General features: G+C 45.1%; 1 protein-coding gene across 1 annotated transcript in view; it reads left to right on the forward strand.

Annotated features, from left to right (window-relative positions):
* Positions 1 to 24,849, forward strand: part of LOC122217280 (collagen alpha-1(III) chain-like) — a 161,674-nt gene extending 136,825 nt beyond the window's left edge. Inside the window, exons 2-4 of the mRNA XM_042934086.1 lie at positions 21,651 to 21,887; positions 22,158 to 23,000; positions 23,689 to 24,849. Of these exons, the coding sequence (XP_042790020.1) occupies positions 21,651 to 21,887; positions 22,158 to 23,000; positions 23,689 to 24,849 (2,241 nt within the window). The remainder of the gene's footprint in view (positions 1 to 21,650; positions 21,888 to 22,157; positions 23,001 to 23,688) is intronic.
* The last annotated feature ends 364 nt before the right edge of the window (positions 24,850 to 25,213 follow it).

Raw genomic sequence — 25,213 nt, forward strand, 5'->3', positions numbered from 1 at the left:
CACACCCAGGCACCCATCCCTTCTTACCATGGTTCATAAGCATCCACGCCTCTGCACATTAGTATCTCGTGTTTTACACCAGGGAGATGGTCACATCAGTACCTAGTGTTTTACACCAGGGAGATGGTTTCTCCTGCAAAACCACTGCTGAGAATCCATCCTGAACACCACCGTGTCTGTAAAGTTTTGCCCAACTCGTTGACCTGCTGGCTCCTGATCTGATTTCCAAGGTGACTTACATACATGCCCTATTACTTCCTTTATCATATGAGTTTGTGTTTGCACGTGAGTCTTTCTAGTCACGCCTTTCTCAGTGACTTGTACAAAAGATAACACTCACCTAGTTAATGTTCTGTTAGACAAGTTTTGGGATTTTCAGACTGCGGGCAAAAATATTTTCCATAATCAATGACTAAACATCAGGATACGGCTCTTGGTATGAGGTCTTCCTTCTCTACTGTACTCCAAATAAGATGAGATGGAACATACCCATACTGAGATCTAATAAGGACATATTAGCATACACCACATTTAGGAGGCAGTTCATAGAAAATGTGTCTTTTCACGTATCATCTATCCAAGTGAGTTAAGAGGAAGCAAACTTATACCTACTTATCTATCTATCCATTAATCGATCTATCCCTCCACTGAGGTAGAAGTAAACCAAACCTCTATCTATCAATCTATCTACCTCTGTACTCTAGTAAGTGAGGTTCTTTTTATTTCAAAACAGCCCAGTTCATCTTTAATCTCAAAACCCTAGGGTTTATTCAAGTACTCATAGAACTGTTATTAAATATGCTTTTCTAATCTGAACCCACTGATGTCTAGGTGTGTCTGTAATATTGGGAGTCATAGGGAAGCTTCCGTCTATGATGGTACCTTTCTCATCTATACTATGGACCTATAATCTATTACCTCAAATTTTTAGTGGAGCAAAAAGAAATGAGGTTTCTAGCTAGAGTTTTAGCAGTCTGATTTAAAACTCTTTTCCAGATAGCAACTGTATCTCTCTGTTTAAACAAGTAGGGTATTGGGGCGCCTGGGTGGCTCAGTCGGTTAAGCATCCAACTTCGGCTCATGTCATGATCTCACAGTTCATGAGTTTGAGGCCCACATCAGGCTTTGTGCTGACAGTTCAGAGCCAGGAGCCTGCTTCAGAGTCTGTGTGTCTCCCTCTCTCTCTGCCCTCCGCCCCCCTCACACTCTTTCTCTCCTTCAGAAATAAATAAACATTAAGAAAATAAAAAATAAAAAATAAAAATAAATAAACAAGCAGGGTATTAAGTTATCCTTAACATGCCAAGAAAGGATTTAAATAGCTACTAAAGTGAGGGTTTAATTTTTAATTATATTATGGTCAAAACTGGATGGAAATACACAGCATGCTGTACATATTAGATATTCACCAGGTTTTACACGGTACATATATTAATTATCTCTTCAATAACTAAAAATGTAAAGGCAATTTAATACTCAATGATTGAACACAGAAATAACAGTACTGTTCTGTCTTGCATAAAATTAATATAAAAATAACTATGTAAAAATGCTATAAAATTTGAGAAGAAATTGTCCTATGTTATGGTTTGAGGCATGGTGCAGTGGCAGAATTGGGCTTCAGACAGGGATCTTATTTCTGATTCTACCATTTTTTTACTCTGGGGATTGGGCAGAATGGGAACCTTTCTGATCCTCAGTGCCCTGGTCTGTCAAGTGGGGAGAAGCAAATCATGCAAGGGAATGCGCACTAAAGCAGCCAGAACAGGTAGCTGGGAGGCTCAGTTGCTTGGGCACTGGACTTCGGCTCAGGTCGTGATCTCACAGTTCATGGGTTCGAGCCCCACCTCGGACTCTATGCTGACAGCTCGGAGCCTGGAGCCTGCTTCCAATTCTGTGTCTCCCTCTCTCTCTGCTCTTCCCCCACTCTCTCTCTCCCTCTCTCAAGTAAATAAATAAACATTAAAAAAAAAAAAGAGGCTCAACATCGTTTAAAAAAATAAAGCAGCCAGAACAAAAAGATACCAAAAAAAGGTATCAAAAAATGTATCAATTCCTATTGCTAATTTTATGATAACTTCTATCTTCATCAACTTTACAAATATGATTCTTGAAAGATGATCTACATGAACAAAATGTAGCAAGTCATTTAGGACGTCCACTATAATCCTATTCCTATGTGACAAAAAGATCTTTTAAAACCTGCCAGGTTTATCTTGACAACTTTGGGCAACACACACTATGAACAATAAATACTAATGGCTTTGATTTTGTTGCTAGAAATAACTCCACTTTATGAAATGATATAAAACTTGTGTCACTATTTCATATATCATTAAAAAGATATTTTTAAAATGATATAAATAGATAGCCTGACAAATGCCATTTAACTTACAACTTCAACTCTGTGACAAAGCGAATGTCACTGCTTTAGGTATTTTATTTTTTTTATCTTTTAAAGTTTATTTATATGGGGGGGAGGGGCAGAGAAATAGGGAGAGAGAGAATTCCAAGCAGACTCCATGCTGTTAGCACAGACAGAGCCCAATGCAGGGCTTGAACTCACAAACTGGGATCACAACCTGAGCTGAGATTAAGAGACGCTTAACCGACGGAGCCACCCAGGTGTCCCTGTTTTGTATTTTTAAAATCAGAGAGGAGTATTTATTTGCCAAATGCAGAATCTCAAAACAATCTCACACACACACACACACACACACACACACACACACACACACACGACCAAGATAATATCCTAGTTCCAATCCCCAAAATAAAAGTATTATACATTTTAGAAAGTTATTTCAATATTTTAGTGACAAAGGAAAATGACAAAATGAACTATTTTGTGACAGGTTGAATTTACTTTAAAATTTGTGTTTCCCTGTGACATCTGTGTGCTCAAAACAGAATATAAATACTTTATGGTTCTTTGTGGGCAAACACAAAATTGCACTGGGGTAAGAAGTTATGCTGACCTGAACGAGCTTTTGTCTTCACTTTGTTCTTTCCTAGGTCTGTGATGTCTCTGGGTCACATTTCCAGTTTTTATAATCTAGGGGTTTTGAGGTCAAACGTGAGAATGTGGTGACATAAAAATGACACCACTGAGAAGTGAGATTTAATGCTATCAGGCATCTATAATAAAAGTCAATAAAGCAATTAATAATAATTGTTACATAAACCTCTGAAAATAATTTCAATATGGATTTCCTCCACATTCGTTCTTGAATCATGAAGTAACTCTGATCTTACAAAATAATCAATGTCAGCAACACTATCAAAATGGACACCCCATCACGTAGACAGTCTTCTAACACCATAATAATGCAAACTTCCATAATCCTAGACTTTGGAATAAAAGTTGGCACGCAGGTGCTACTTGTCATAATTATTGTGAAACTAAAGAAGGAAAGGAAGAACGATCTCTTTTCACCTGACATAATTTCTTGAGTGGCAAGTATCTAGAAGTGAGCTATGCTTACCACACAAAGATTATAATTTCTAATTGCCAAGGCATGCATACAAAATATATAGTATTATTCTCATTTCCTTACACATACATAACTGAAAATATTTTTGGAAAAACATTTTCTATTATCACAGTCTTTGTAGCAATATTATCAAACTTTGTAAGTTCTATTTCCTCTAAAATGAAGGTAATTACCATTATTGAAAGTGGAAACGCAAAATTCAAAGAGAAGTTGACTTGTGATTGATTTCTACTCAAGGAGAAATAGCTTTTAAACGCTTGTTGGTTTAGGCATACTTGGGGGTGATTGTTTGTAACATGATTGCCATAAAACAATTCACTGGGAGCAGACATCATGCACTTTACATGTAACACATATCTAGTGATCAACATGTGTCCCCAAAGCAACAGCCAATAAAGAAGAGAGTCTTAAGGAACTTGGTAAAATCAAACAAACAACTGCGAGAAAAAATGCTGAGGGGAAGTGGGAAGAGATATAAATATCTGTTTCCACATGTTTTTAGGTCTTATGTGATAAAGGAGTTACATTATTACATGCTGCTTCTTCAGGCACAAATAAGGGCACACACGCACAAGTTACAGGTTACGAGTTACTAACCTGGGGTTGGTACCTGGAGACCTACTTTCTCTACCTACAGGGAATCATAACACCCTGGAACAGGACACTAAGTAATACTCAAAGAGGAACTGCTGACTCTCTTTCAAGGGCTCTGAATACAGATTTCCTGCATCAGGTACAGAATTTGGTTCCTAAGATCACGTGATTACACACATGCTTTCCAGCTGTCTAAACGATAAGCGCCATGGAGTCAGAAGCTACGTGTTGCCTTATTAATCACTCTATCTCCTGAATTTTGCTTCCCAATATCTTGGACCAAACTGAAATCTGAAATCGAATAAATGTTTCTTCAATGAATGAAGAAGGAACTTACATTCGATTTGGGGGGGGAGTCTGGAAACATTGTGCAGTTAACTCACTACTGTGGCTGTAATTTTCAAAAACTCAAAACCATGTGGGGGAAAAAAAGACTAACCAAGAAACAGACTCATAACTATAGACAACAAACTGATGGTTACCAGCAGGAGATGGGTGAGGGATGGGCTAGATGGGGGACGGCCAGTAAGGAGACATTCGTGGGGCACCTGGGTGGCTCAGTGGGTTGAGCCTCCGGCTTCGGCTCAGGTCATGATCTCGCGGTCAGTGAGTTCGAGCCCCGCGTTGGGCTCTGTGCTGACGGCTCAGAGCCTGGAACCTGCTTCGGATTCTGTGTCTCCCTCGCTCTCTGCCCCTCCCCCACTCATGCTCTCTCTGTGTGTCTGTCTCTCTGTCTCTCTCTCTCCCTCTCTCAAAAATAAACATTACAAATTTTTTTTAAAAGAGGACATTTGTGGTGAGCACTGGTGTTGTACGTAGTTGACGATTCACTAAGTTAAAAACCTAAAACTAAAAAAAAAAATTAAAATAAAAAAAAATCGTGTGGACTTTCTGTGTGACATCATCCTATCATCTCATATTTTATATCCTTCCGAAGATGTCACGGAGAAGGCAAACCAGTGCATGAAACCTAATTATCCAGAATGTTTGGGCAAGCGTAAGAAACTCAGGCTATCCTGTAGTTATTAAATCTAACAGCGTACCAAGAAATGTGTATTATTTCTTTGAAGCTCCAATATCGGGTAGCATCTTATTGTTTTTATCCCTTTTTTGACTATTCTGATATTACTGAGGAAAAAAAGAACGTCACCCTTACTGGAATCTAAAAATGCTTGAGGGCAGGGACTTTACCTCATTCCCTTTGGATCCACTGCAACTAGCACAGGACTTGACATGGAGGGGACACTCAATGAAGCTAATTCAATATTTGAATTAATTTCAGTAATGTATGTGAAATTTACTTGTACTGAAAATACGATTTGCTTCTACGGAAGCATTGCTTTTCCCAGTCTGGGCTCTCGAACTCTATCTGGTGCTTCCGTGGGACGTGCTAATTTGGAAACCAGTATAAAATCATAGGGCGTACTGACTACTGAAACCCACAGGGCTTATTCCCGCGCAGTGTGGTGAGGAATCAAAACGTCTCTTTCATCAAACTTGAGACGGCAAATGTCTTCGCTAATTTTGTACGTCCCCAGCTCCTCCAAATGACTCTCTGTGTGCTCTATCCAAGAATAACATCACAGGTACCTGCCCTGTAACCAGAACCCTTTATGGGGACAGGCTTGCTGAATGTGCATTTATTTACCTTTTATTCATCCAGAGATTGAAAAAAAAAAAGTTAAGGTTCTATGTAATGGCTTGGCTTCTTCTGACCTGAATATGGCAGTCAGGAGCCTTGGCTATTGCTGACATATCAACATGAGACAGCCAACACAGTCAGCCTGGCTTGGAGAAAAGGTCTTTCTCCAAAGTCTGTTTCCTAAAGGAAAAGGGATAGTACCTTTCAAAAAGGGTAATGATTTTTACAATGAAGCAATCCAGGGTTGCCTGGGTGGCTCAGTCAGTTGAATGTCTGACTCTTCATTTCGGCTCAGGTCATGATCCCAGGGTTATGGGACCAAGCCCTGTGCTAAGTGTGGAGGCTGCTTAAGATTCTCTTTCTCACTCCCTCCTTCCCTCCCTCTCTCCCTCTCTCCCTCCCTCCCTCCCTCTCTCCCCCCTCTCCTTTACCCCTCTCCCCAACTTGTGCTCTTGCTCTCTTCCTCCCCCTAAAATAAACAAGCAAACAAAACAAAACAAAATAAATCCAAGGCAAAGAGAAGTTTTGGATTTTCCTGTCTGGACAGGTTTGTTCGTTTTGTTTTTTTGTGTTTTGTTTTTGTTTTTGTTCCCAAGAGCAGTCTAGAGGGCCTAGTATGGCAGTTAACATTCGGCTGCAGTATTAAAAGGGTTCCCTTGATTATTTCCAATTTGCATATTTGGCATCTAGATACAGTTAAAGTTTTTGACAGAACTTCAGAAGATCCTACATACACGATATGCACCTCATCAGATGCTGAAGAATGACCGCCATAGGAAAATGATTTCAAGAAAAATCAGCAGAGAGGCAAGGTCATTCACTCTGTGTGATTCTTCAGGAAAAGACCCGAGTCAACCTTCTACCGTTCTGTTGTGTAACAAGTAAACATTGATATATATCTGTTTCACTCATTATATGGCAGCAGGATTGAGCGTTTGGAAGGTAAGGAGAAATACGGATTCGATTCAGAGACCTAGTATTCAGACAGAGATTGGAGAAGAATGTCCTGCTTTTCATTCTGCAACCCAAAACACGTGGCTAGGAGAAGGTGACATTTTGAGACTTGAGTTCCTCGTTAGGAAAATATGAGATGATAAAATAGATACAGTATTGAGCTCTCTCCCACAGATGCTGTCTGCTGGTAAGTATTACAAGTACGTTGCAACTATATAGAGTTACACATAAATACTGAATGTTAATGTGGATAACGTGGTTTGAAAAAAAAAATGACTAGACCGGATATTTAATTCCAAAATTATACAAAGTGAACTCAGAGAAAATAGATGCTTTTCCTACGGCTCTCCTAGAAGCATTCACATTTAGTGACAGAACTGGAAAAGGAGGTGTCTACCCCAAAGATACAACAGACGCTTCCCTTTCCAGAAGGACAAGACCCATGTAACGCTGATCGTCAGTGTGACCTAGGGGTTGACTAGGTGACAACTAAGGCTGGCCCGCGGCACCCAGTGCTTTGAATACACCAAGGTGACTTCTGTTTTTTCAAATGGGTTGAAAAAATATCAGAGGAAACAGGCTCAGAGAGTAATTAATTACAGCTTACACTAATTAAAGGAAGTATCTGCTGTATGTCATTTGAGGAGAGAAACTGCAGATAACTGAGTTCTGTGCATTAGAGGAAAGGAAAAAGAAAAATCACACACACACACACACACACACACACACACACACACACGGTCCGGATTCCATCTGCCTCCTGGCTGCAAGTGGCCCTATCGAATTTAGGCCATTCTGCTACAACCCTCTAAGTATATATTGATTAGCTGATTGCTGCTATGCTTAGAACAGAAGTCACAGGATGTCAGGGAGGAAGGGGAAAGAGCCAAATCACTTCTTTCTCAGACAAATTAACTGAAGTGCCCAGTTTGGAGGTCCTAAAACTAGAATATAGCAGAGCTGGGACTAGAACGCCCAACCTGTCATCTCCACGTACAGGTGTGGCATCGGAAGGAGATAGGTGTTACTCCAAAGTGATGTACAGTAAGGCAGGTAGAGGCAGAGGTCAGTGACCCACCCTGGACTCTTCAGGGCTTCACCTGATGTACTGTGTCAATAGAGGGCAGCCCAAGCTCCGGCAGGAGAGAGCGTATGCACAATCCTGTGACAGTCATAAACTGTGTGCACATTATTTGCAATAGGAAAGGAAAGAAAGAAACAGAAGATACTGTTTATGGAGCCCAGAGCAGTCTGAGGAGAAGGATTAAAATCGTGTTGCTCAGACTAGCCACCTCTGAAACCAAAAAAAAAAAAAAAAAAAAAAAAAGTTATTTGTTATGAGAAAATCTGCTTGGAAGAGGAACCACAAATCCAGTGGGCATTTATGCCTTTTTTGGTTTGAAATGGAGCTTTTGAGTTGCACGTAAGAATTTCCTAAATAGAAGGTCCAACAATTGATTTTTAATCATTATGGGGCCAGCACAAATCGTGATTTTTTTTCCTGTAACAATTTATCTACAAATACGTGGGGTAAGTGCCCCAAACAGTGACCCCTTATATTCTATTCTTTTAATGCACCTTATATTTATTTACCGCATTATATACTACACTAAATTAGCAAAGGCATCTTAACAAAAGGCAAAAAATAGTTATCTCTTAAATATCATTTCAGTAAGAATACATAAAATGATGCATAATGCTTATCTACTAACACACTGTTTCGATTTAGCTCTTTGCATACACGAAGTTAAATATGGACAAAACTCTTCAAACCGATTCTTTGAACTTGCCCAAATGTTAAAAATAGCTTTAAAACAAGAGCATCAGGGGCTGAAACTCATCCACAACCACCCTCTCCCTCCTAATTAAGCTCTGATGGCAGTTTGCTATCCCTTTGAATAAACCCCACCCCTGCGCCGTCTATGCCCTGCATGGATCTGTTGGAAATGCGTCAGTGTAGACATAAATTTGATTTGGTAGGTAGGTTACATAGCTATTTCTTCCAATGACCTCTTTCTTCATCAAATATTCATTGAAGTGCCACTTTAGCACAACTGTCCTTAAAGGTATGCCGAGATACATGGCCAGTGAGCTGTAAACAAAGAAAATCCACTAGAGCATCAAGTGGTTTGTCAAGTGGCAGAATGAGGGCCTCTGTTGTTGTCTTTTTCTCCTAATGCTGCAATTTGTCAGATGCCTCCCATCTGTACGTGAACTGAGCACGGTACGCCTTGGTGAGGTGCTCATTTTTATACCATTTTTTTCTACCGACAGTCACAGCGGTATTAGTCTCTAGGTGGTTCGTGTGCTCATCAATCTTGTGTCCTGAAATTTTTGATATTATGTTGACTAGAGTTTGGCTTTTACTTGTTAACTAGTTTCTATCTCATTAAAATGAAAAGATACTCAGGGCCGCCGGGGTAGCTCAGTCAGTTAAACATTGACTCCTGGTTTCGGCTCAGGTCATGATCTCACGGTTCTGGGTTCGAGCCCCCCATGGGATTCTTGGGATTCTCTTGGGAGATTGGGATTCTCTTGGGATTCTCTCCTGCTCACCCTCTCTCTCAAAAATAGGTAAATAAATAAATAAGTAAACAAACAAACTAAAAAACTAAAACAAAAATTTTTAAAGATATTTAACTGATCATATAGCTCCTTCCAGAATAGCCAAATAGGGGATGAACTATTTCTCAAAGAGAAGATTAGAACTTAAAATTCCACTCTCCGAAAAGGATGAGAAGGGTAACACCTGTTTCACCTTTAATAACAACACAGCACCACTTATACAAACTCTTTGAGCACCTCTCTCCATGGCACAGGCCATAGACTTTTAGCCGGTGGAAAGTGTGGTCTGTGAGTGGAGAGTGCTCGGTTGTGGACTCCCACACGTGGGGAAAAAATGTCTCCTCTTCCCCGGGCCCTAAAAGTGGCCTCCAAGACTTAAATTCTCAGAGTCCTTGGGATCACCTTGAGTCTCCTCACTCGACCACATTCGGGGGGACAGCACTGAAATCACTCCCCTGAATGCACATCCCTTTGAAGCTACTGCCTTAGATGGCACGCAGACCCCAGGTCTCAGGTCACTTGTTGAAGAAATGTTGAGTGAGCATCTCTTAACAAGGTCCCATTTGAAGGCCAAGTCACAGAAGCACAAAGTGCTTCCGGGTTGGCATTTGTTGGAGAGACGGCACGGCGACCCGGAGCACAATCGAAGGAGGGGAGCGATCCCTGAAATGCTTAAGCACACATTCACTGAGGCTCCAACACCCAACACCGACACCTCACGAGTCCTCCTCCGTGGGACCTGCAGGGTTGCTATGGTTACAAGGTTTCAGTGTTGGTAGGCACTTGGCCACAGCAGGTGTGAGAGACACAGACATTCGCTTCAACAGCCAAACTGGGCATCGCGGACTTTGAAGAGTTTGCATTTCACCAGTGGCCACTGGACTTCTCTCAGTAGCCTATCCTGAACATCTCAATCAAGTGATCCTGGAAAGAACATTTGATTCTAACATCACGCGTTGGGATTTAGGTTTGTCACCAACATGGGCTTTCAAACACAGAGACCCCTACCTTTCAACCTCTCAACACAGGTATGGAAACTTAGAGCAGGCAGAAGAGGTATGAGGAGTTTTTTCAATTCAAGGGTCCACCATACATGAGTCGTGAGACACTACACTGGAAAGCCTAAACCAGAAGAAAAAGGCCAGATGTACTGATCATCTTGGCACTATCGACTGTTCCACGGCTAGAGGGTTAAGAAAGGGTTAAGTCGGTGGCTAAGGCCCTGACCGTTTTCAAGATTCTAATCACCCAGAGTCTCCAACTTTACCCATTGGTTTTCAATTTCCGAAAGGTGAAAGATTCACTGTATTACCCATAGAGAGCTAATCTAACAATGTTTTCACAAGGCTCTACCAGCAAGTTGCCCCATTCCCAACATTCCTTTAAAAAATAGCCTCAACTACTTTTCTTGGGCAAAACAAAGCAGTTAGAAAAATATGCGAACTCTTTCAGAACACAAAAGCATCACGTTGTCGTTGGGAATGCTCACAGCCGATACACCATGATGTGTAGACAGATTTACTCTTCAGAGCAGTCTTGCTTTGAAAAGTGTTCTAGTATTTTTTCTTTTATTGTTCCTCTCATGGTCACTTCAAACGTCCAAGGCCTCCTGGTCATAAATGACTATAAAACACACCTCTAAGTGGCTTTCCTGAGCATTGAGTATTATTCAGGCTGAATGTGACCCACAAAGTCAAATTATGACCTTGATCCTATTAGCGCTTGACCTTTCTGAGAAATCTTAGTTAATTTTTCTATGTCTGTAAATGACGTAAGGAATGTAAAAGCATTTTGTACATCGTAAAGAATTCTAGAAACTAGTCTCAGGATGATTCTTATAAACAGAAGATAATTATATCCAAATATTAATTATGAATCTTCACTTATAAATAATCTCTCTCCAAAAAATAAGGCTTCCTCTGGTATTACTTCTGTGGTCATATCCTGAATTGATAGTCTAATGTTTTTAGTTGCTCTAATAAAACAGGTGCTAACATTTATTTAAGATTAGTAACTGCCAGGCACTGTTCGAAGCCTTTTACATATGCTTATTCATCTAATCCTTATAATATCGAGGCCAGTTAACATCCCTTTTGCAAAGATGAGAAAACCCCATGTCAGAGAGTTTCCTATTTTGCGAGACACACAGTATGAGGGGCAGACACGGGAACAGAACCCTGAGTTCTCAGCTTCCCAGAGGCCGTCTTCAAACACACGAAACCCAGCATCTCTGTACCGCTACCTTCTCCAAACCAGAACCTCTGAGCACATGAAAACTCCAACAGATTTTTTTTCCATCATATGACATGAACCTCCAATCTCAGTAACGAACTAGTTTTCATTTCAGTAAAGTTATTTCCTACTTCAAGTTAATTTAATCATCAAGCGACTCGAGCCTGGGATCGTCTCATTGTATTAAGTCGAGCAGTCTCCCACAAATAAATATTTCAGTGTGGTAGAATTAACGTGCTAAGTTTTCAGAATTGAATATTCTGCAGTGGCAAATATGGCGTCCCAATCATACTGATGTAGAACATATTAGCGAGCTGACACAATGGCATCACATCGCCATGTTTCAGCAACCTCAGAGAAAGGAACTCAGAAGTCCAGCTTCCAGAAGAATGGTCTGAGGGAGGTTTTAAACTCAATTCCAGGACTTTCCCGGCCATTCTGTCTCCCCAGAGCATCACTTCGGGGACACTCAGTGCTGGCTGTCCTTCCACCAGAATAGGGGGGGTGGGGAGGGTGGGGGGAGGCAGGAGGGAGGGAGCCGCACAGCCAGGCTGGGCCTGAGTGAGGAGCCAGAATGTTCGGTCATCAGAAGGCATGTGGGCTCCCGGGAGAGAAGAGTGTTCACTTAGACTGAGCTCTGCCTTAAATGTCCCTACGAATTTGTCCAAGACCCTTAAGTTCTCTGGATGCAACTGAAAGCAGAGTTATTACAATAAACTTGAAGGTCACTTCAATTTCAAAAATCTTACATTCTGTCTCTACTCTTCTCATCAATGGACTGGTCAGAGCTCCTTGTACTTTTTCTTTCCCAGATAACCCTTTTTTAAGACCTATTGTTCATTTTGAGAAGTCTGACATAGTTATCCCCCAAATCGAACATTTAAACATCATCGTTGTAATGCATGCATCTTTTCAGATATTTTTACATGGGCATAGAAGTAACTTGCTTTTTCCCTGCATGAGAATGGAAACAAAACGTATGTGGTATTTTGAATTCTTGACTCAATGTTTTACCAGGGAAACACTTTCATAAAGGCCATATAGTGTGTGTGTTGATCAATTTGTTTAGCTACTTTAGGATAATGGGCATTTAGGCTATGTCCAATTTTGCACTGTTAGAAGGCTAAAAATGAACAGGCAGGTAGTGCCTTAAAATATACTACATTTCTGGGTTAAAATATCTGATACGTTAGAATTTTGATTGGTAGGGCCAAATTGTGTCCCGCCCCCCCCCCCGTCATTTTTTCTAGATGTACAGTGGTGTCCACACACAGTTTGCCTAGCTGCTTGCTGACACAAGGTATATGAATTGCAGGTTCACAAATGCATCGGGGTCGGGGGACAGCATCATATAATCCACATTCTTTGGGTCAACAGTAAGTTTAGGGATCTTTTCCTACCTTTGATATTTCTTTTTGCTCTTTCTACAAAATGCCTATTGATAGCTGTTGTCCATTTTAGTCAGGTCCTAGACCCTTTGCTTATTGACTGTATGGTGCTCTTTCTACATTAACGTATTTCGAGGAGAGACTCAAGATGGCTGCCATGACCCCCACCTCCTGGTGTTTATGCCCTTGTATAATTCTCCTCCCCTTGAAGAAGGCAGGGCCTGGGTCTTGCTTCTAACCAATAAAACAGGGTAAAAATGATGGACTACATGTGATTGTGCATGATTATGTGATCACATGTAATAGTGTAGCACCCTATTTGCCTGAGTCTCTCTCTCCCTCCCTGGCTTTGAGCCATTTTGGGAAGCCCCACGTGGCAAGGAACCATGGGCGGCCTCTAGGAACTGAGGGTGAGTTCTGGCCAATGGCCAACAATAAACTTAAGCTCTCAGCCCTACAAGCACAAGGAATGGACTTCTGCCAGCCCCTGAGTCATCCCGGGAGTGGGTCCTTCTTCCCCAGCTGAACTCCAGATGAGAATGAAGTCCCAGCCCACCCCTTGACTATAGTCATTGAGACCATAAGCAGAGGATTTGTGTGACCTAGATGAGCCGTGCACAGACCACCAGCAGCTCTAAGATCATAAATGTATGCTGTTTTAGCTGCTGGACTTGTGGCAATAATGTTACCCTGTGATAGACAGCTAATACAAACAACACTGAGAGGGACTTCCCCTCCAACGTGTCCTTGACAACTCTGCTTTCTAGATCTTTTTTAAAAAATGTTTATTTATTCATTTCTTTTTGAGCAGTGGAGGGACAGAGAAGGGATGGGGGAGAGAAGCCCAAGCAGGCTCCATGCTGTCACGACCTGAGCCAAAATCAAGAGTCGGATGCTTCACTGACTAAGCCACACAGGCATCCTTGTTTTCTAGCTCTTTCTGTTCCGGGCGATGTCTGGTCCTGCAGAGGAGAAATGTAGGAAATCCAGGACAACATAACATGTTCTTGCTATAAAAGCCTTTGGCTTTCTCTCTCTATCCCTCCTTAATGAGGGTCAAAGGATGAGTAGTCATTAAAAGGCATAAAAAATAATATGGTCAGCGGTATTGTGATAGTGTTGTATGGTGACAGATGGTAGCTACAACTGTGGTCAGCACAGCATAACGTACAGAGAAGCCGAATCGCTATGCTGTAGACCTGAAACGAACGTAACCCTGTGGTCAACTATCCTCAAATAATCGTTAAATTAAAATAAATAATTTAAAAGTAAAAGGCATAAAAGAGTGGCTCACATAGAACATTCTGGTATTAAGGCTGTAGTAAATGATATCAGATCTCTAACTTACATACTGGTTTGTTGTTCTCCCCCCTCCCCCCCCCACCAGGAACTGTTCTTAAATATAAAAGAGAAGCCGCATCACAGAAGAAAGGATAGGCACTCTACCTTGTCACATGACACTTTTTTTTTTTTACCAACTCTTTTTAAAAGTCCCCTTATTGTCCATCCATCATACAATTGAAAGAAAAGCACACAGGCAGGAAGGTGTAAGTCATATCCCAAAGTTTCGTGTGGCTACAGTTTCTGTACCTGCAGGTCAGAAGATCCCTCGTCTTTTAAAGACCCGGACAGCGTGTCCCTTCGGGTTTTCCAGTTGCCACTAAAGAACACTAGGAAGGTAATGCTGTAATTGCAGTAATAAAAGAGACTGAGAAGTTCCTCTTTGTTCCATAATCGTCTTATGTAATTCTTTTAAATTAAAAAGCTGAGACATGAAATAGTGACGAAGATCAAAATGACAATTGAATGCTGACATATCTACTGTGCCAGCTCTAATATCATTAACTTATTATCACTAGGAGAGAGAAAAATGCAAATACCCCCAGATAAGTTACTTTGTATATGAACAGGAACAATTATGAAAAGCAACAAAGGAATCAAATAAGCCCAGCAAAATGGTAATTTAGATATAGGGTTTCAAAGCTAATTATTTTGACAAGTTCTAGTCTGGATGTGTGAGTAAATAAATCACACACAACCATCTCTTCATGACGTGAAAAGCTCATTCCTGATACCTTCCACAAGTCCTCTGTTTTCTATGAGTCTTTTCAAAAAAATATTTTCAAAGCAGTAATGTGACTCGGTTAAAACAAGGGCCAGGATCACGGTTATAAGAAGATGGGTTTATTCGTTGAAGAAACAGTGAATGTGTAAAGAAACACTACGGGACTTTGATAGTTGGAAGTGTGTCTTCTAATTCCCTGGGACTTTAAGATCTACAGAGTAGGAATGATGTAAACAAACAGAAATGAAATCAGCAAGTGAACAATGTGATTTTTTAAAGATCCTAAACCCACAATGTTCTACGTTATGAGCCATGACTGAAATGCGGTAAGTGACAAAAGAAATATAGGAGATAGATCGGGTGGTCAAAAATGGGTGAGGTACCTAGAACTAGACGCAGGGTGGGCTTGAGAAGGACTGGAACAAAGGTGCATTTAGGCTGTGCACAGTACCGGCTTAACTGAAGTGAAAGTCACCAGCAGGAAGCGCAGAGATACAGCTGGCCAGAGACACTGAAGCCAGATTATAAAGGATCTGGAAAGTCATTTTGGGGGACGCACACCATATTCTGTAGAAATACTTGCAGTACTTAAGGCTGCCAATACACATTGCCAGTAAGCCAGTAACCAAAATGTGTTTTTCCCCCACACCCAATGCTCTGTCACCATTATTTTATGGGGTCATTACAACAAAAACAACAGTAAGAGCAACACTCATGGAATGTGGAAACAAAGAGTTTAAAAGTGCATACATGTTTTGTTTCCAAGAAATAGATTCCTCGTCCAAACAAGAGGCTGCCCCACAGGCGGTGTGAGGAAAGGAGGCAGGGCTCGGAATAAGTTGCACATTCGCCTATTTCAGGAAATCGTCCCAGGGCAGTAGTTTATAATCGTTTGCATCTGGACTTTTAGCTTTCAGAACAGATAGAAGAATTTCTGAGAAGCATCAATATTTATATGCTTATCTACATGCTTGACACTGAACCTGACTTCTCACTATCGTTGGCTTGGGGGGAAGCCATTCCTCTCTCAACCTCCTCATTCTCACTGACTTTGTCCCAATCCCCTTTCTCCTCAGCTCTGGGAGGCTGTACCAATATCTGTACTCATTTCTGCGTGACACTTGTTGTCTGTATCACAGTCCAGTATTTGAATACATACTAATTAAGTCAATAACTTAAGGGTTGTAGGGGCGCCTGGGTGGCTCAGTCGGTTAAGCGTCCCACTTCAACCCGAGTCATGATCTCATGGTTCCTGGGTTTGAGCCCCATACTGGGCTCTGTGCTGCCAGCTCAGAACCTGAAGCCTGTGTCTTCCTCTCTCTCTGCCCCTCTCCTGCTCATGTTCTGCCTGTCTCTCAAAAATAAACACGTTAAAAATTGAAAACAAAATGACCTAAGGGTTTTGTTTTGTTTTTAGTAATAACGAAAGCTCATTGAGAGCAAGCATAGATTCAACATCTTCATTTTTAACATGTATAGGTAAATAGTAAAGAACTCATGAGTTCCGGTTATATGGATTTGAGTTATTTTTGTTGGTACACACTAGGATTCTTCAAGTGAGCCAAATAACTACCCTGATCCCATTTAAGGGTCTAGACTCCCCAAACCTCTTCTTCGGCTCCCAGGTCTTCCATCGTTAATGGTTGTAACAGACTAGCACCATGTATATATATCTCCCATTAGCAACAGCAGTTGTACCTAAATACTTAAATATATTAATCAACAAAAAAAGAATCCTACCTAATAGGACCCAGGTGACTTTGCTCTCACTTGACTTTTTCTTAATATCTACAAATTTAGGGGGGGGAAAGTGTTAGGGCTTAAGTTTGAAAATTTCATATTGTTTCCATAGAAAATGGAATATGCATCTTGAGCAGGTAACATGCAACCTCATGTATGTAGCAGCCGCCACAAACAAAACAAAATCCTAATGGCTGGGTTTGTCTCGTCTCAAGTTGTTCACAACAATTATATTTTGTAAAGAAAGGAGAAAAAGATGGAATCAGAACAAGAAATGCCAGATTGATGCTGAAGAAATTTACATTTCTAGAGCATAAAGGGAAGTATCTGCTCAATTCAGTTAATTTCTTGTAAAAATGTGACCTTTCTTATGTTGCCAGGGTCCCTCTTCTTTTCTGTATGAAGTGCCAATCATTCCCTGCAAATCTTAACTATCCACAGCTGTATGATACATCAAAGTACACCACTTCCCTAACCATAAAAAGAAATAGTTTGAAACATGGAGACAAAAATTGTTGATGGCCTCTGAACAGTACTCTTATGGCCCATTCTGTGAAAGAAAAGTGAATTTCCTTAACCAGCAGAACCCATTTTCGTAAGGTGTCTTCATGTCACCCTGAAGATTATCCATCCACACAAAAGTCAAAGGTTTGTAGTCTTAATTATGAGCTTACAGATAGAAAAGGGAGTGACAATCCACTCAGAGAGTCATCAGACCAGGTTTTCAGAAACATAGCCATGTCAACAGTACGGCTCAGGGATTCACGAGGCATCTGGAAAATGCTTAGAATTCACAATTAATTTCTAAGGCTTTTAATTCATTAGAGATCACTCCCCAAATAATTCTAATTTTAATCTCACATTTAGCTCTTTCTTACATAACACTAATCATATCAGAGTTCACTAAACAGTAAAAAAAATAAATAAAATCATTCACATGGTATTTTCATACGAAAGAGTGTAATTATCCCTCGAAGTCTTCCCATAATATCAACATTATGGACAAGGAGCTTGAATCGCATCTTTGCTGTAAAACCGTTTTTTAAAAGAATAAAAACAGCACAGAATGATGAACATTGATCATGGAGGCCCTAATGATAAAGAAGAAATCTTCTGAAATAATTGCACAATTTCATACTATAGGATAATCATCTTGAAATCAGTGTGGGCTAATTAGTCTGTGAAGTCTCAGTGAATAGGTCATTAGATTCGGATGCCTTTTATTGAAAGGGTGGAAGGCTTGGTAGATAGATAACATGTATACATATATAAATGCAGATTTCTGACACCATCCAAAACCCATTTACTGAGAATCATTTGGGGAGAGAGGCCTCAGAATTTGCATTTAAACAAGACCTGTGATTCTTATGCAGACAAAGTTTGCAAAAGGCTATTCAAAAACTCTACATCATGGTCATGATGCCAACATCTACAATGATAAAGGTGACAGGTTTAGTGCAAAAGAAAACAGAAGGTTGCCACAATAATATGATAGAGAAATGTGCCCCGTCCTCCAAAGCTGCTTTGATTCCACTGCAACTCAAGTGGCTTATTCTTATATGGATCATTCAGCCGGAGAGTTGGATGCACATCTATAATATCTCTATGTCACATTAGTTTTTCTTGAATTTTATTGAGGTTGAGGATCTCCAAAATACATAAAACCGAGAACCGGGCCAATATTTTATGTAATTTAAATCTCCAGTTGCAATAATCCTTAAAGTGACTCAATGGTGAAATGAGCTGATAAATGCCACCAAGAACTTGACTTCTCTGCAACTATATTCCCTTTGAGTTCATGTCAGTAACAAGGGGAATTTTTAACGCACAAAGCATTATTCATGATTTATTATTTTGCTAACAATGGGGCAAAATTACATTCAGATTGTTAGTATTAAGGTAGAAGACCAGAAATATTAAGACTTAGTATCAAAATGGATCCCTTTTCTGCTACTTCTGTTTGGAGAACATGGCAATACTGAAATATCCCTTTCCCTTGTACAGTTTTCCCCAAGCTAAAAACAAACAAACAAACAAACAAAAAAAAAAAAACAGTACTAGACAAAGCAAGAAGATTTCAATGAATAAATTGCAAAATGTAGGAGACATAAAAGATATAGTACTTCTTTTTAACAAGGGCTCATGGCAGGCTGCATGGGTTTTTTGTTGTTCTGTTTTGTTTTGTTTGTTTGCTTTTTCCATTCACCAAAGAAGTCTTAGCTGGAGATAAATGTTGCCACTTTGGGTCAAAGTAACACTGACTCTAGATCAACTTAATTTGATGAAATGTTACTCCTCAAAAGAATGTTTATAATATATTCAGGAGTAGCTTTTGGTAAATGAGACAGTGTGCCTAGTGGATGATGAAATCCCTCATGCAGCTAGAGCAAAACCATTTGAGGATGAAGAGAGATCATACAACCTCCCTAAAGCGAGGATGGCGTTTTCCTCTCCCAGAAATTAGTATGGTTTGAAGAAATTGCAGCTAATGGGGCGCCTGGGTGGCTCAGTCAGTGGAGCGTCCGACTTCGGCTCCGGTCATGATCTTGCGGTTTGTGGGTTTGAGCTGACGGCTCGGAGCCTGGAGCCTGCTTCGGATTCTGTGTCTCCCTCGCTCTCTGTCCTTCCCCTGTTCACGCTCTGTCACTCAATAATAAATAAACGTTAAAAAAATTAAAAATAAAAAATAAAGAAATTGCAGCTAAACTCAAAAGGGTAAAAAATGTGTTTCAATCTACATCCAAAGAGGTTGCTTTGCTGGGGGGGGTGGGGGCGGAACTGTAACAAGGCGAGTATTGCTTTCACAAAGACTCCTACCACCCATCCCTTTTAACCAGTTTAATGAAACGAACTTCTTCTATTCTTTGTGATGTAATGGGGAATTTTAATTCTGGAACTTCTCAACCTCAGCACTAGGGATTAAATTCCAAATTCAATACAGATATATCAACTAGCCCAAGGTAAGGTCATCTTGAAGTCATTGCGGAAAGGCTTGCTTGCACTGAGGTAAGTACCGCAATACGATTATTCAATCTTCATACCGATAGGTCGTCCTGACGTGGACATCCAGTGAGCTAAGCACAGTGGCTGCACAACTGAAGACGAGCTCAAAGGATGGATTTCTTTCAGGACTAATTAGCCTCAGCCCAGCCAAAGTATTTCTCTCTTTGCCTCAGGTGGCACACCCAAGCCGGTTCTAGTGTTTCAAACAATTCCCATATCGGGTCCTTACAGTTGCCGGAACATGGGAGTAGATCTGAACTTGAGTCTGTCTCTTACCACTGCTGGTCCAGCAATCCTATGCCCATCAACCCAAAGGTACAAATATGGTAGGCTGTACAATATCTACACCTTTACCCAGATGTCTTCCTCTGATTTAACAGCTAAACCAATGAAATTAAAATAAGACCACAGAGCTTTGTCATCCACTCTGTGCAAGGAGTACCCATTCAGCTTCTTAATTCTATAGGGAGATGAACCTAACCAGAAGAAATACAATAGGCCAAAGGGAAAGTGTAGTTTAAATTGCATGTATGCAAGCTGTGGTGGCTTATTTTCACTATGAACTCAGCAGAAAACCTACCGGAGGCACATTTAGAATTCAGTAGAGCACAGAGTATTTAATATGCCATTTGCATTTTGACAGCTCAGAAATGTCTACACTGGATTTGCTGTATCGTCTGCAGTGAACACTAACTGGCCACTGAGCCTTTGTTTATCTATTTCTTAAAGGAAGCCGAACCATTTTCTTGACATTTTCGAAGCACTGTTGGTGTTTGTTTGAGACAATCAACCGGAAACTAAGGAAGCATTGCCCTCAGGAGGAACCCGGTTTGCCTGTAGGAACTCACAAGCACCTACTTCTGGCAGTCTACTTATCAAGCAAGATTGGCCAGCTGAAAGCCAATGTGCGAACGGTGTTTCCCTTTCCTCCCAAGGCCTGTGTTAGTGGAGATGCTTGAGACCTGGGGGATTCTCCTACCATTTTACGGCCAGCTATTTGCTACCTCTAGACTTGTTCATTCAGATCTCATTGTCCCACTATTCAAGTTTACAAAGCCTGACCCTTGGGAAGAAAGCCTTCCTTCTGCTTACCTGTTTACAGATTTAAAATCCCAAACTAAGACTATATAGGTGTTCCAGAAGCACCAGAGCTCGTGGCTGAACAGTTTCTCATTGGAAAAAAAAAAAAAAAATTAATCCCCTTGACAATGCAATAAATAATAGGAATCATGAATGCTGAAATTTTAACTTCCCTTTAGATGATGCACCTTTCAGTACATGATGGATCAGGGGTTTTCTGTGAAAGTCGTTTATTCACAGGATTTCCTGGCTTTCCCAAGAGAGAGTATGTGAGGAGTGGCTCAACCGTAAAGCCATGTGGCCCGCGAGTGTAAGGTCTCAGCATCCTTCTTGGTGATAGGAATTGTTAACAAGGTAACTCACCTAGAAGCATGCAGATTTGGGAAGGCTTCTCTCTGTGCGCGTGTGTGAGTTGCGTTATACGGTTGCTGTGAAATTGTGGGAATGCATGCTTCAATCTCTTCGCTGGGTGGGTTAGTGAATGTTAGAACTGGGAATTTTGACAAGCCCTCCACCTTTCACTCCCACACTTCCTCTGGGAGACCACAGAGCTACTATATATGCTCCTCTTTTAGGACACTTTCTGAGTAACGCTTGCAAATAACTGCTTTCTTGTCGCTGCACAGACACGGGAAACGATTGAGAAGCAAAGCAAACTTTGCGCACCCAAACAGCCAGTAGATTGGCCCCTGATCAGGGTGCAAATCTGAGAGCTCACGGAATGACTGACGCCGCCTATTTACTAGAAGAAAACTCTGAAAGCCTTTCCCTCTCCCGCGGTCCCTGAAAACGTGCTGTTTTGGGGGAGGTAAGCACCCTCGGGACTCAACCTTCACGATTTCAATAATCAAAAGGGAAGAAGGCATCAGAATTGAATCCGGGGACCCCCCAAGGTTGCACCGAAGCGGAAAGCACCGTCACCTGAAGCTGACCACCGGGTAGGGATCCACCGGGTCCTACAGACCAAAACTGCAGCTGCCTGCAGCCTCTCACGACTCCGCAAACAGGTCACGAATTACACCCCACGCATCAAAAACTCCTCCTGCCTTCGCCACCACAGGAGCCGCCACCTGGGCGCGCGCTGCTCGGCTCCCAAGCGCTCCTCCTCGGGGAAGCCCCACGGCTGGCAGGCACCCCGGGGGGCAGAGGCTCCACCTTAGCCCTCAAGGCTTCCCTCAGCCGGGGGTAGGGGGGGGAGGGGGGGTGGGTATGGGACCCCGCCCTAGCTGCCACCGCGCTCTAAGGGCGACTCCGGGGCTGGCGTCACCAGCCTCCTGCCTGCAGCCAGCTCCCACGCGGCCACTTGCGCTCGCACTTGACCCTTCGGGCGCAGAGAAAACGGGGCCCCAGCCCCGCGGCGGTGATCCAGGAGCCTCGCGCACCCTCCCCCCCCAACCTAGGTCCGGAAACAGCGCAGTGACCGCGGTCGCCCGGTCCCCTCCACGCGTAAATACACACACGCACCCCCGACTCTCGCGCCGCGCACGCCAGGGGCCTGGGACCCCGGACTCCACTTCTTGTCTCCTACAGTCAGGACCTGGGGGCCCCCCCCACCCCCACCCAGGGCGCAGGAGGCGCTCTGGTCCCCGCGGAAGCTCCCCCAGGCTCCGGACGCCCGGGACTTGGGGCCCCTGCCCGGACAGCCCCAGGACCCGCCCGGCAGCCCGCGCCCCAGGCCCACCAGCACACTCCCGCCCACTGCCTCGGCCCACCCGCGAGGGGGCGGAATCCGCCCGGCACACGTGTGCGGATTACTAAGCAGCTCCGGCAGGGCCGCCGCCGCGGTCTCCGCGCAGCAACCCCTGCTAATTGCGGGGGAAGGGCTCTCGGAGCGCGCGGAACCGCGGGGAACCGAGAATGCGCTCGGAGGCTGCGCCGCCTGCCTGGGGAAGGAGGCGGCCGCGGGGGCACAGCTGGACTTGGAGTGCAGCGCGAAGGGGTGGGAAGTTTTGCCGAGTTGCGTAGCAGGTGTTTCCTCCCCACGCAGGGGCTCGGCCGGGCAAAGCCAGGGTCTGTCCGCAGGCCCCTGCCCCGACCCGAGGGAAAATAAACCCGCACGCACTTCCCGGAGATACCCTCCTCGCCCGGACTTTGCTCGCTTCGCCTCTGTGTTCCCAGCCAGGCCGGCGAGACCCAAGGCCGCTGCCCACCCGCCCCTGCTTGGCCCGCCGCGCCTCCGCAGCAGCTCCAACAGTGGCGCCCAAGGCAGGGCGTCCGGACCGAGCTGGGCCCGTGGGCAGAGGGTAGGTAGGTGTCTGCCGGAGGGTCCCCGATCCGGAGCGACCGGGAGTTCAGGCGACTAACACCAAACATTTGCGCTCCCTGAGATGTCGGGGGCGCATTCCCACCGACACCCTGTCGTAGGGGCGAGTGCGCGCGTGGAGGGTCTGGTGCCTGGCGGTCGGCTCTCCACGGGCCCTGGCCGCCGGGTGGGGAAGGGCGGCCGGGAGGGGAAGCCTAATCTGCCATTCTCGCCATCTCTCTCCAGGCCAGGCCCATCTGGAGTTTCCTAATGGAACCAGAGACAGTCCTCCTTCGCCTTGTCAATCACCCTCGAATCTGGAACACTCAAGGAATAGAAAAAGGGTGGGGAAAAAAATGGAAGAATCTAGAGAGGGAAGGGGGGGGATAATATGTGGGGAAAGAGCAAGTGGCCATTAGAAAACACACACACACACACACACACACACACACACACACACACGCGAGATGTGACAGCACCCTTCAAAAAGGAAAAGAAAAAAAAACGTATTTAGATATAGACGTTCCCAGGAGCGGGACGATGGGGTGTCGATGGATACGAGGGGCACGCAAGGAGGCCAAAATGAGGAAGGGGGGCAGGCACTTTGCAATGTGAAAATCAATCAATATCCTCTGTGTCCCTCCTCCCCCCTCTCCCGGAATCAAGAGCGAGCCTGTTTTCTTTCCCAGAGAATAGACAAACGCCGGGGCTCCCGCCAGCCCCGACATCGCAGCCTGTGGGCTACTTGCAGGAGAACATTCCCCAACTCGTTTCAAGGAGAAAACCAAGTTCACAGAGCTCCCAGCCCCGGGAGTGACCCGGGGAGACTCCTTCTCTGGACCAGACGGAGCAAGGGGTACAGCCCCGTGGCCACAGCGGGCACCAGCGAGGTGGAGCCCCAGCCGGGTCTCCCCGCGTCCCCCACGCACCTCGCCAGCTCCTGCCAACTTGCGAGGAGCGAAGTCCAGGCAGAGGGAGACGGGGGCGACCTTACGGAGGCGGCCGGCCAGGCAGTCCTCCCGGGGTCCGCTGGAGGAGGAGGAAGGGGCGGCCGAGAGGGCGCGCGGGTGCAGGGAGCCCGGGCGGCAGGCGGGCTTGCCCGCTGGCTCCCGCCACCACCACCCCCCCCCCCGCCCCAGCCGCCCCGAACCCCTGGAGAGGCAGAACTTGCGAGGCCGGCTTCGCCCGGGCCACTTTGGCAGCCGCCCGGGGTCCGGGGAAAGTCCCGGGGACCGGCCGAGCCGCCCCGACCCGCCGTGCCACATCCCGGAGCAGGCGGCGTCGCTCGCCACGGCGCAGGTGCAGCCCCAGTCGGGCTCCTTCCTCCCCGGCAGCCCACCGCGCCCCGCCGAAACACGGAGAGCGCGTCGTGCCGGCCGCGGGAAGGGGAAGGAGGGGAGGGGGAGACCAGGGCGGTGGGGAGGCCACGGCAGCCCGGGTCCCGGGCGTCCGCGATGGAGCCCCCCGCCGGCCGGCGCCGGCCCCGGAACCCTGCCCGCCCCCGAACGCGCCCCCGCGCCCGCGAGCGGGGCCCTCGCAGGGCTCGCCCGCGTCCCCCGGCAGCAGGCGAGCCCGCCTTACCCTTGGCCGCAGCGAGGAGCCCCGCGCACAGCACCAGCAGCGCCGGGAGCAGGAGCGGCCGCTCGCGTCTCCTCCGCGCAGTCATGTCTGCAGATAGTCCACACGCTCGCGGCGGCGCGGGCGCTTGTCGGGGGCTCGGCGGGGCCACGCACCGGGCCGAGCGGTCAGCGGCGGGCAGGGCGAGCCGGAGAGGGGTCCCGCCGCCCCGAGCCGCCGCGCACCCGACGCCTCCCGCAGGTCCGCGCGCCCGGCTCGCCGCCCGCCCGTAGCATCGGTCCCGAGCCACTGCGGGGCTGAGCGGCTCCGGGCGGGGAGAGGCTCCGAGGCGGCGAGGCTGCGGGCGGGGGCCGGCGCGGAGCGAGCGCGCAGCCGGGCGAGAGCCGGAGCCGAGGCAGCTGGAGAGCGAGCCGGCGAGTGGGAGCCGCGGGAGGGAGGGAGGCAGGCAGGGAGGGAGGGAGGGGGCGCAGGGAGGGGGGGGGGGAGGAGAGCCAGCCCGGAGAGGGAAGGCGGGGAGCGCAGGAGACAGGCTGCTAGCGGCACAAGGAGCCGCCGCGGCGGCGGCTGGACTCAACCATCCCTACCCGCGGAGAGGGGAAGGAGGCTGGGCTCGGCGCAGCCCCAGACACAGCCCGG

This window comes from Panthera leo, chromosome B1 (genome assembly GCF_018350215.1).
Source record: "Panthera leo isolate Ple1 chromosome B1, P.leo_Ple1_pat1.1, whole genome shotgun sequence".
NCBI classification, from domain to species: Eukaryota; Metazoa; Chordata; class Mammalia; order Carnivora; family Felidae; genus Panthera; species Panthera leo.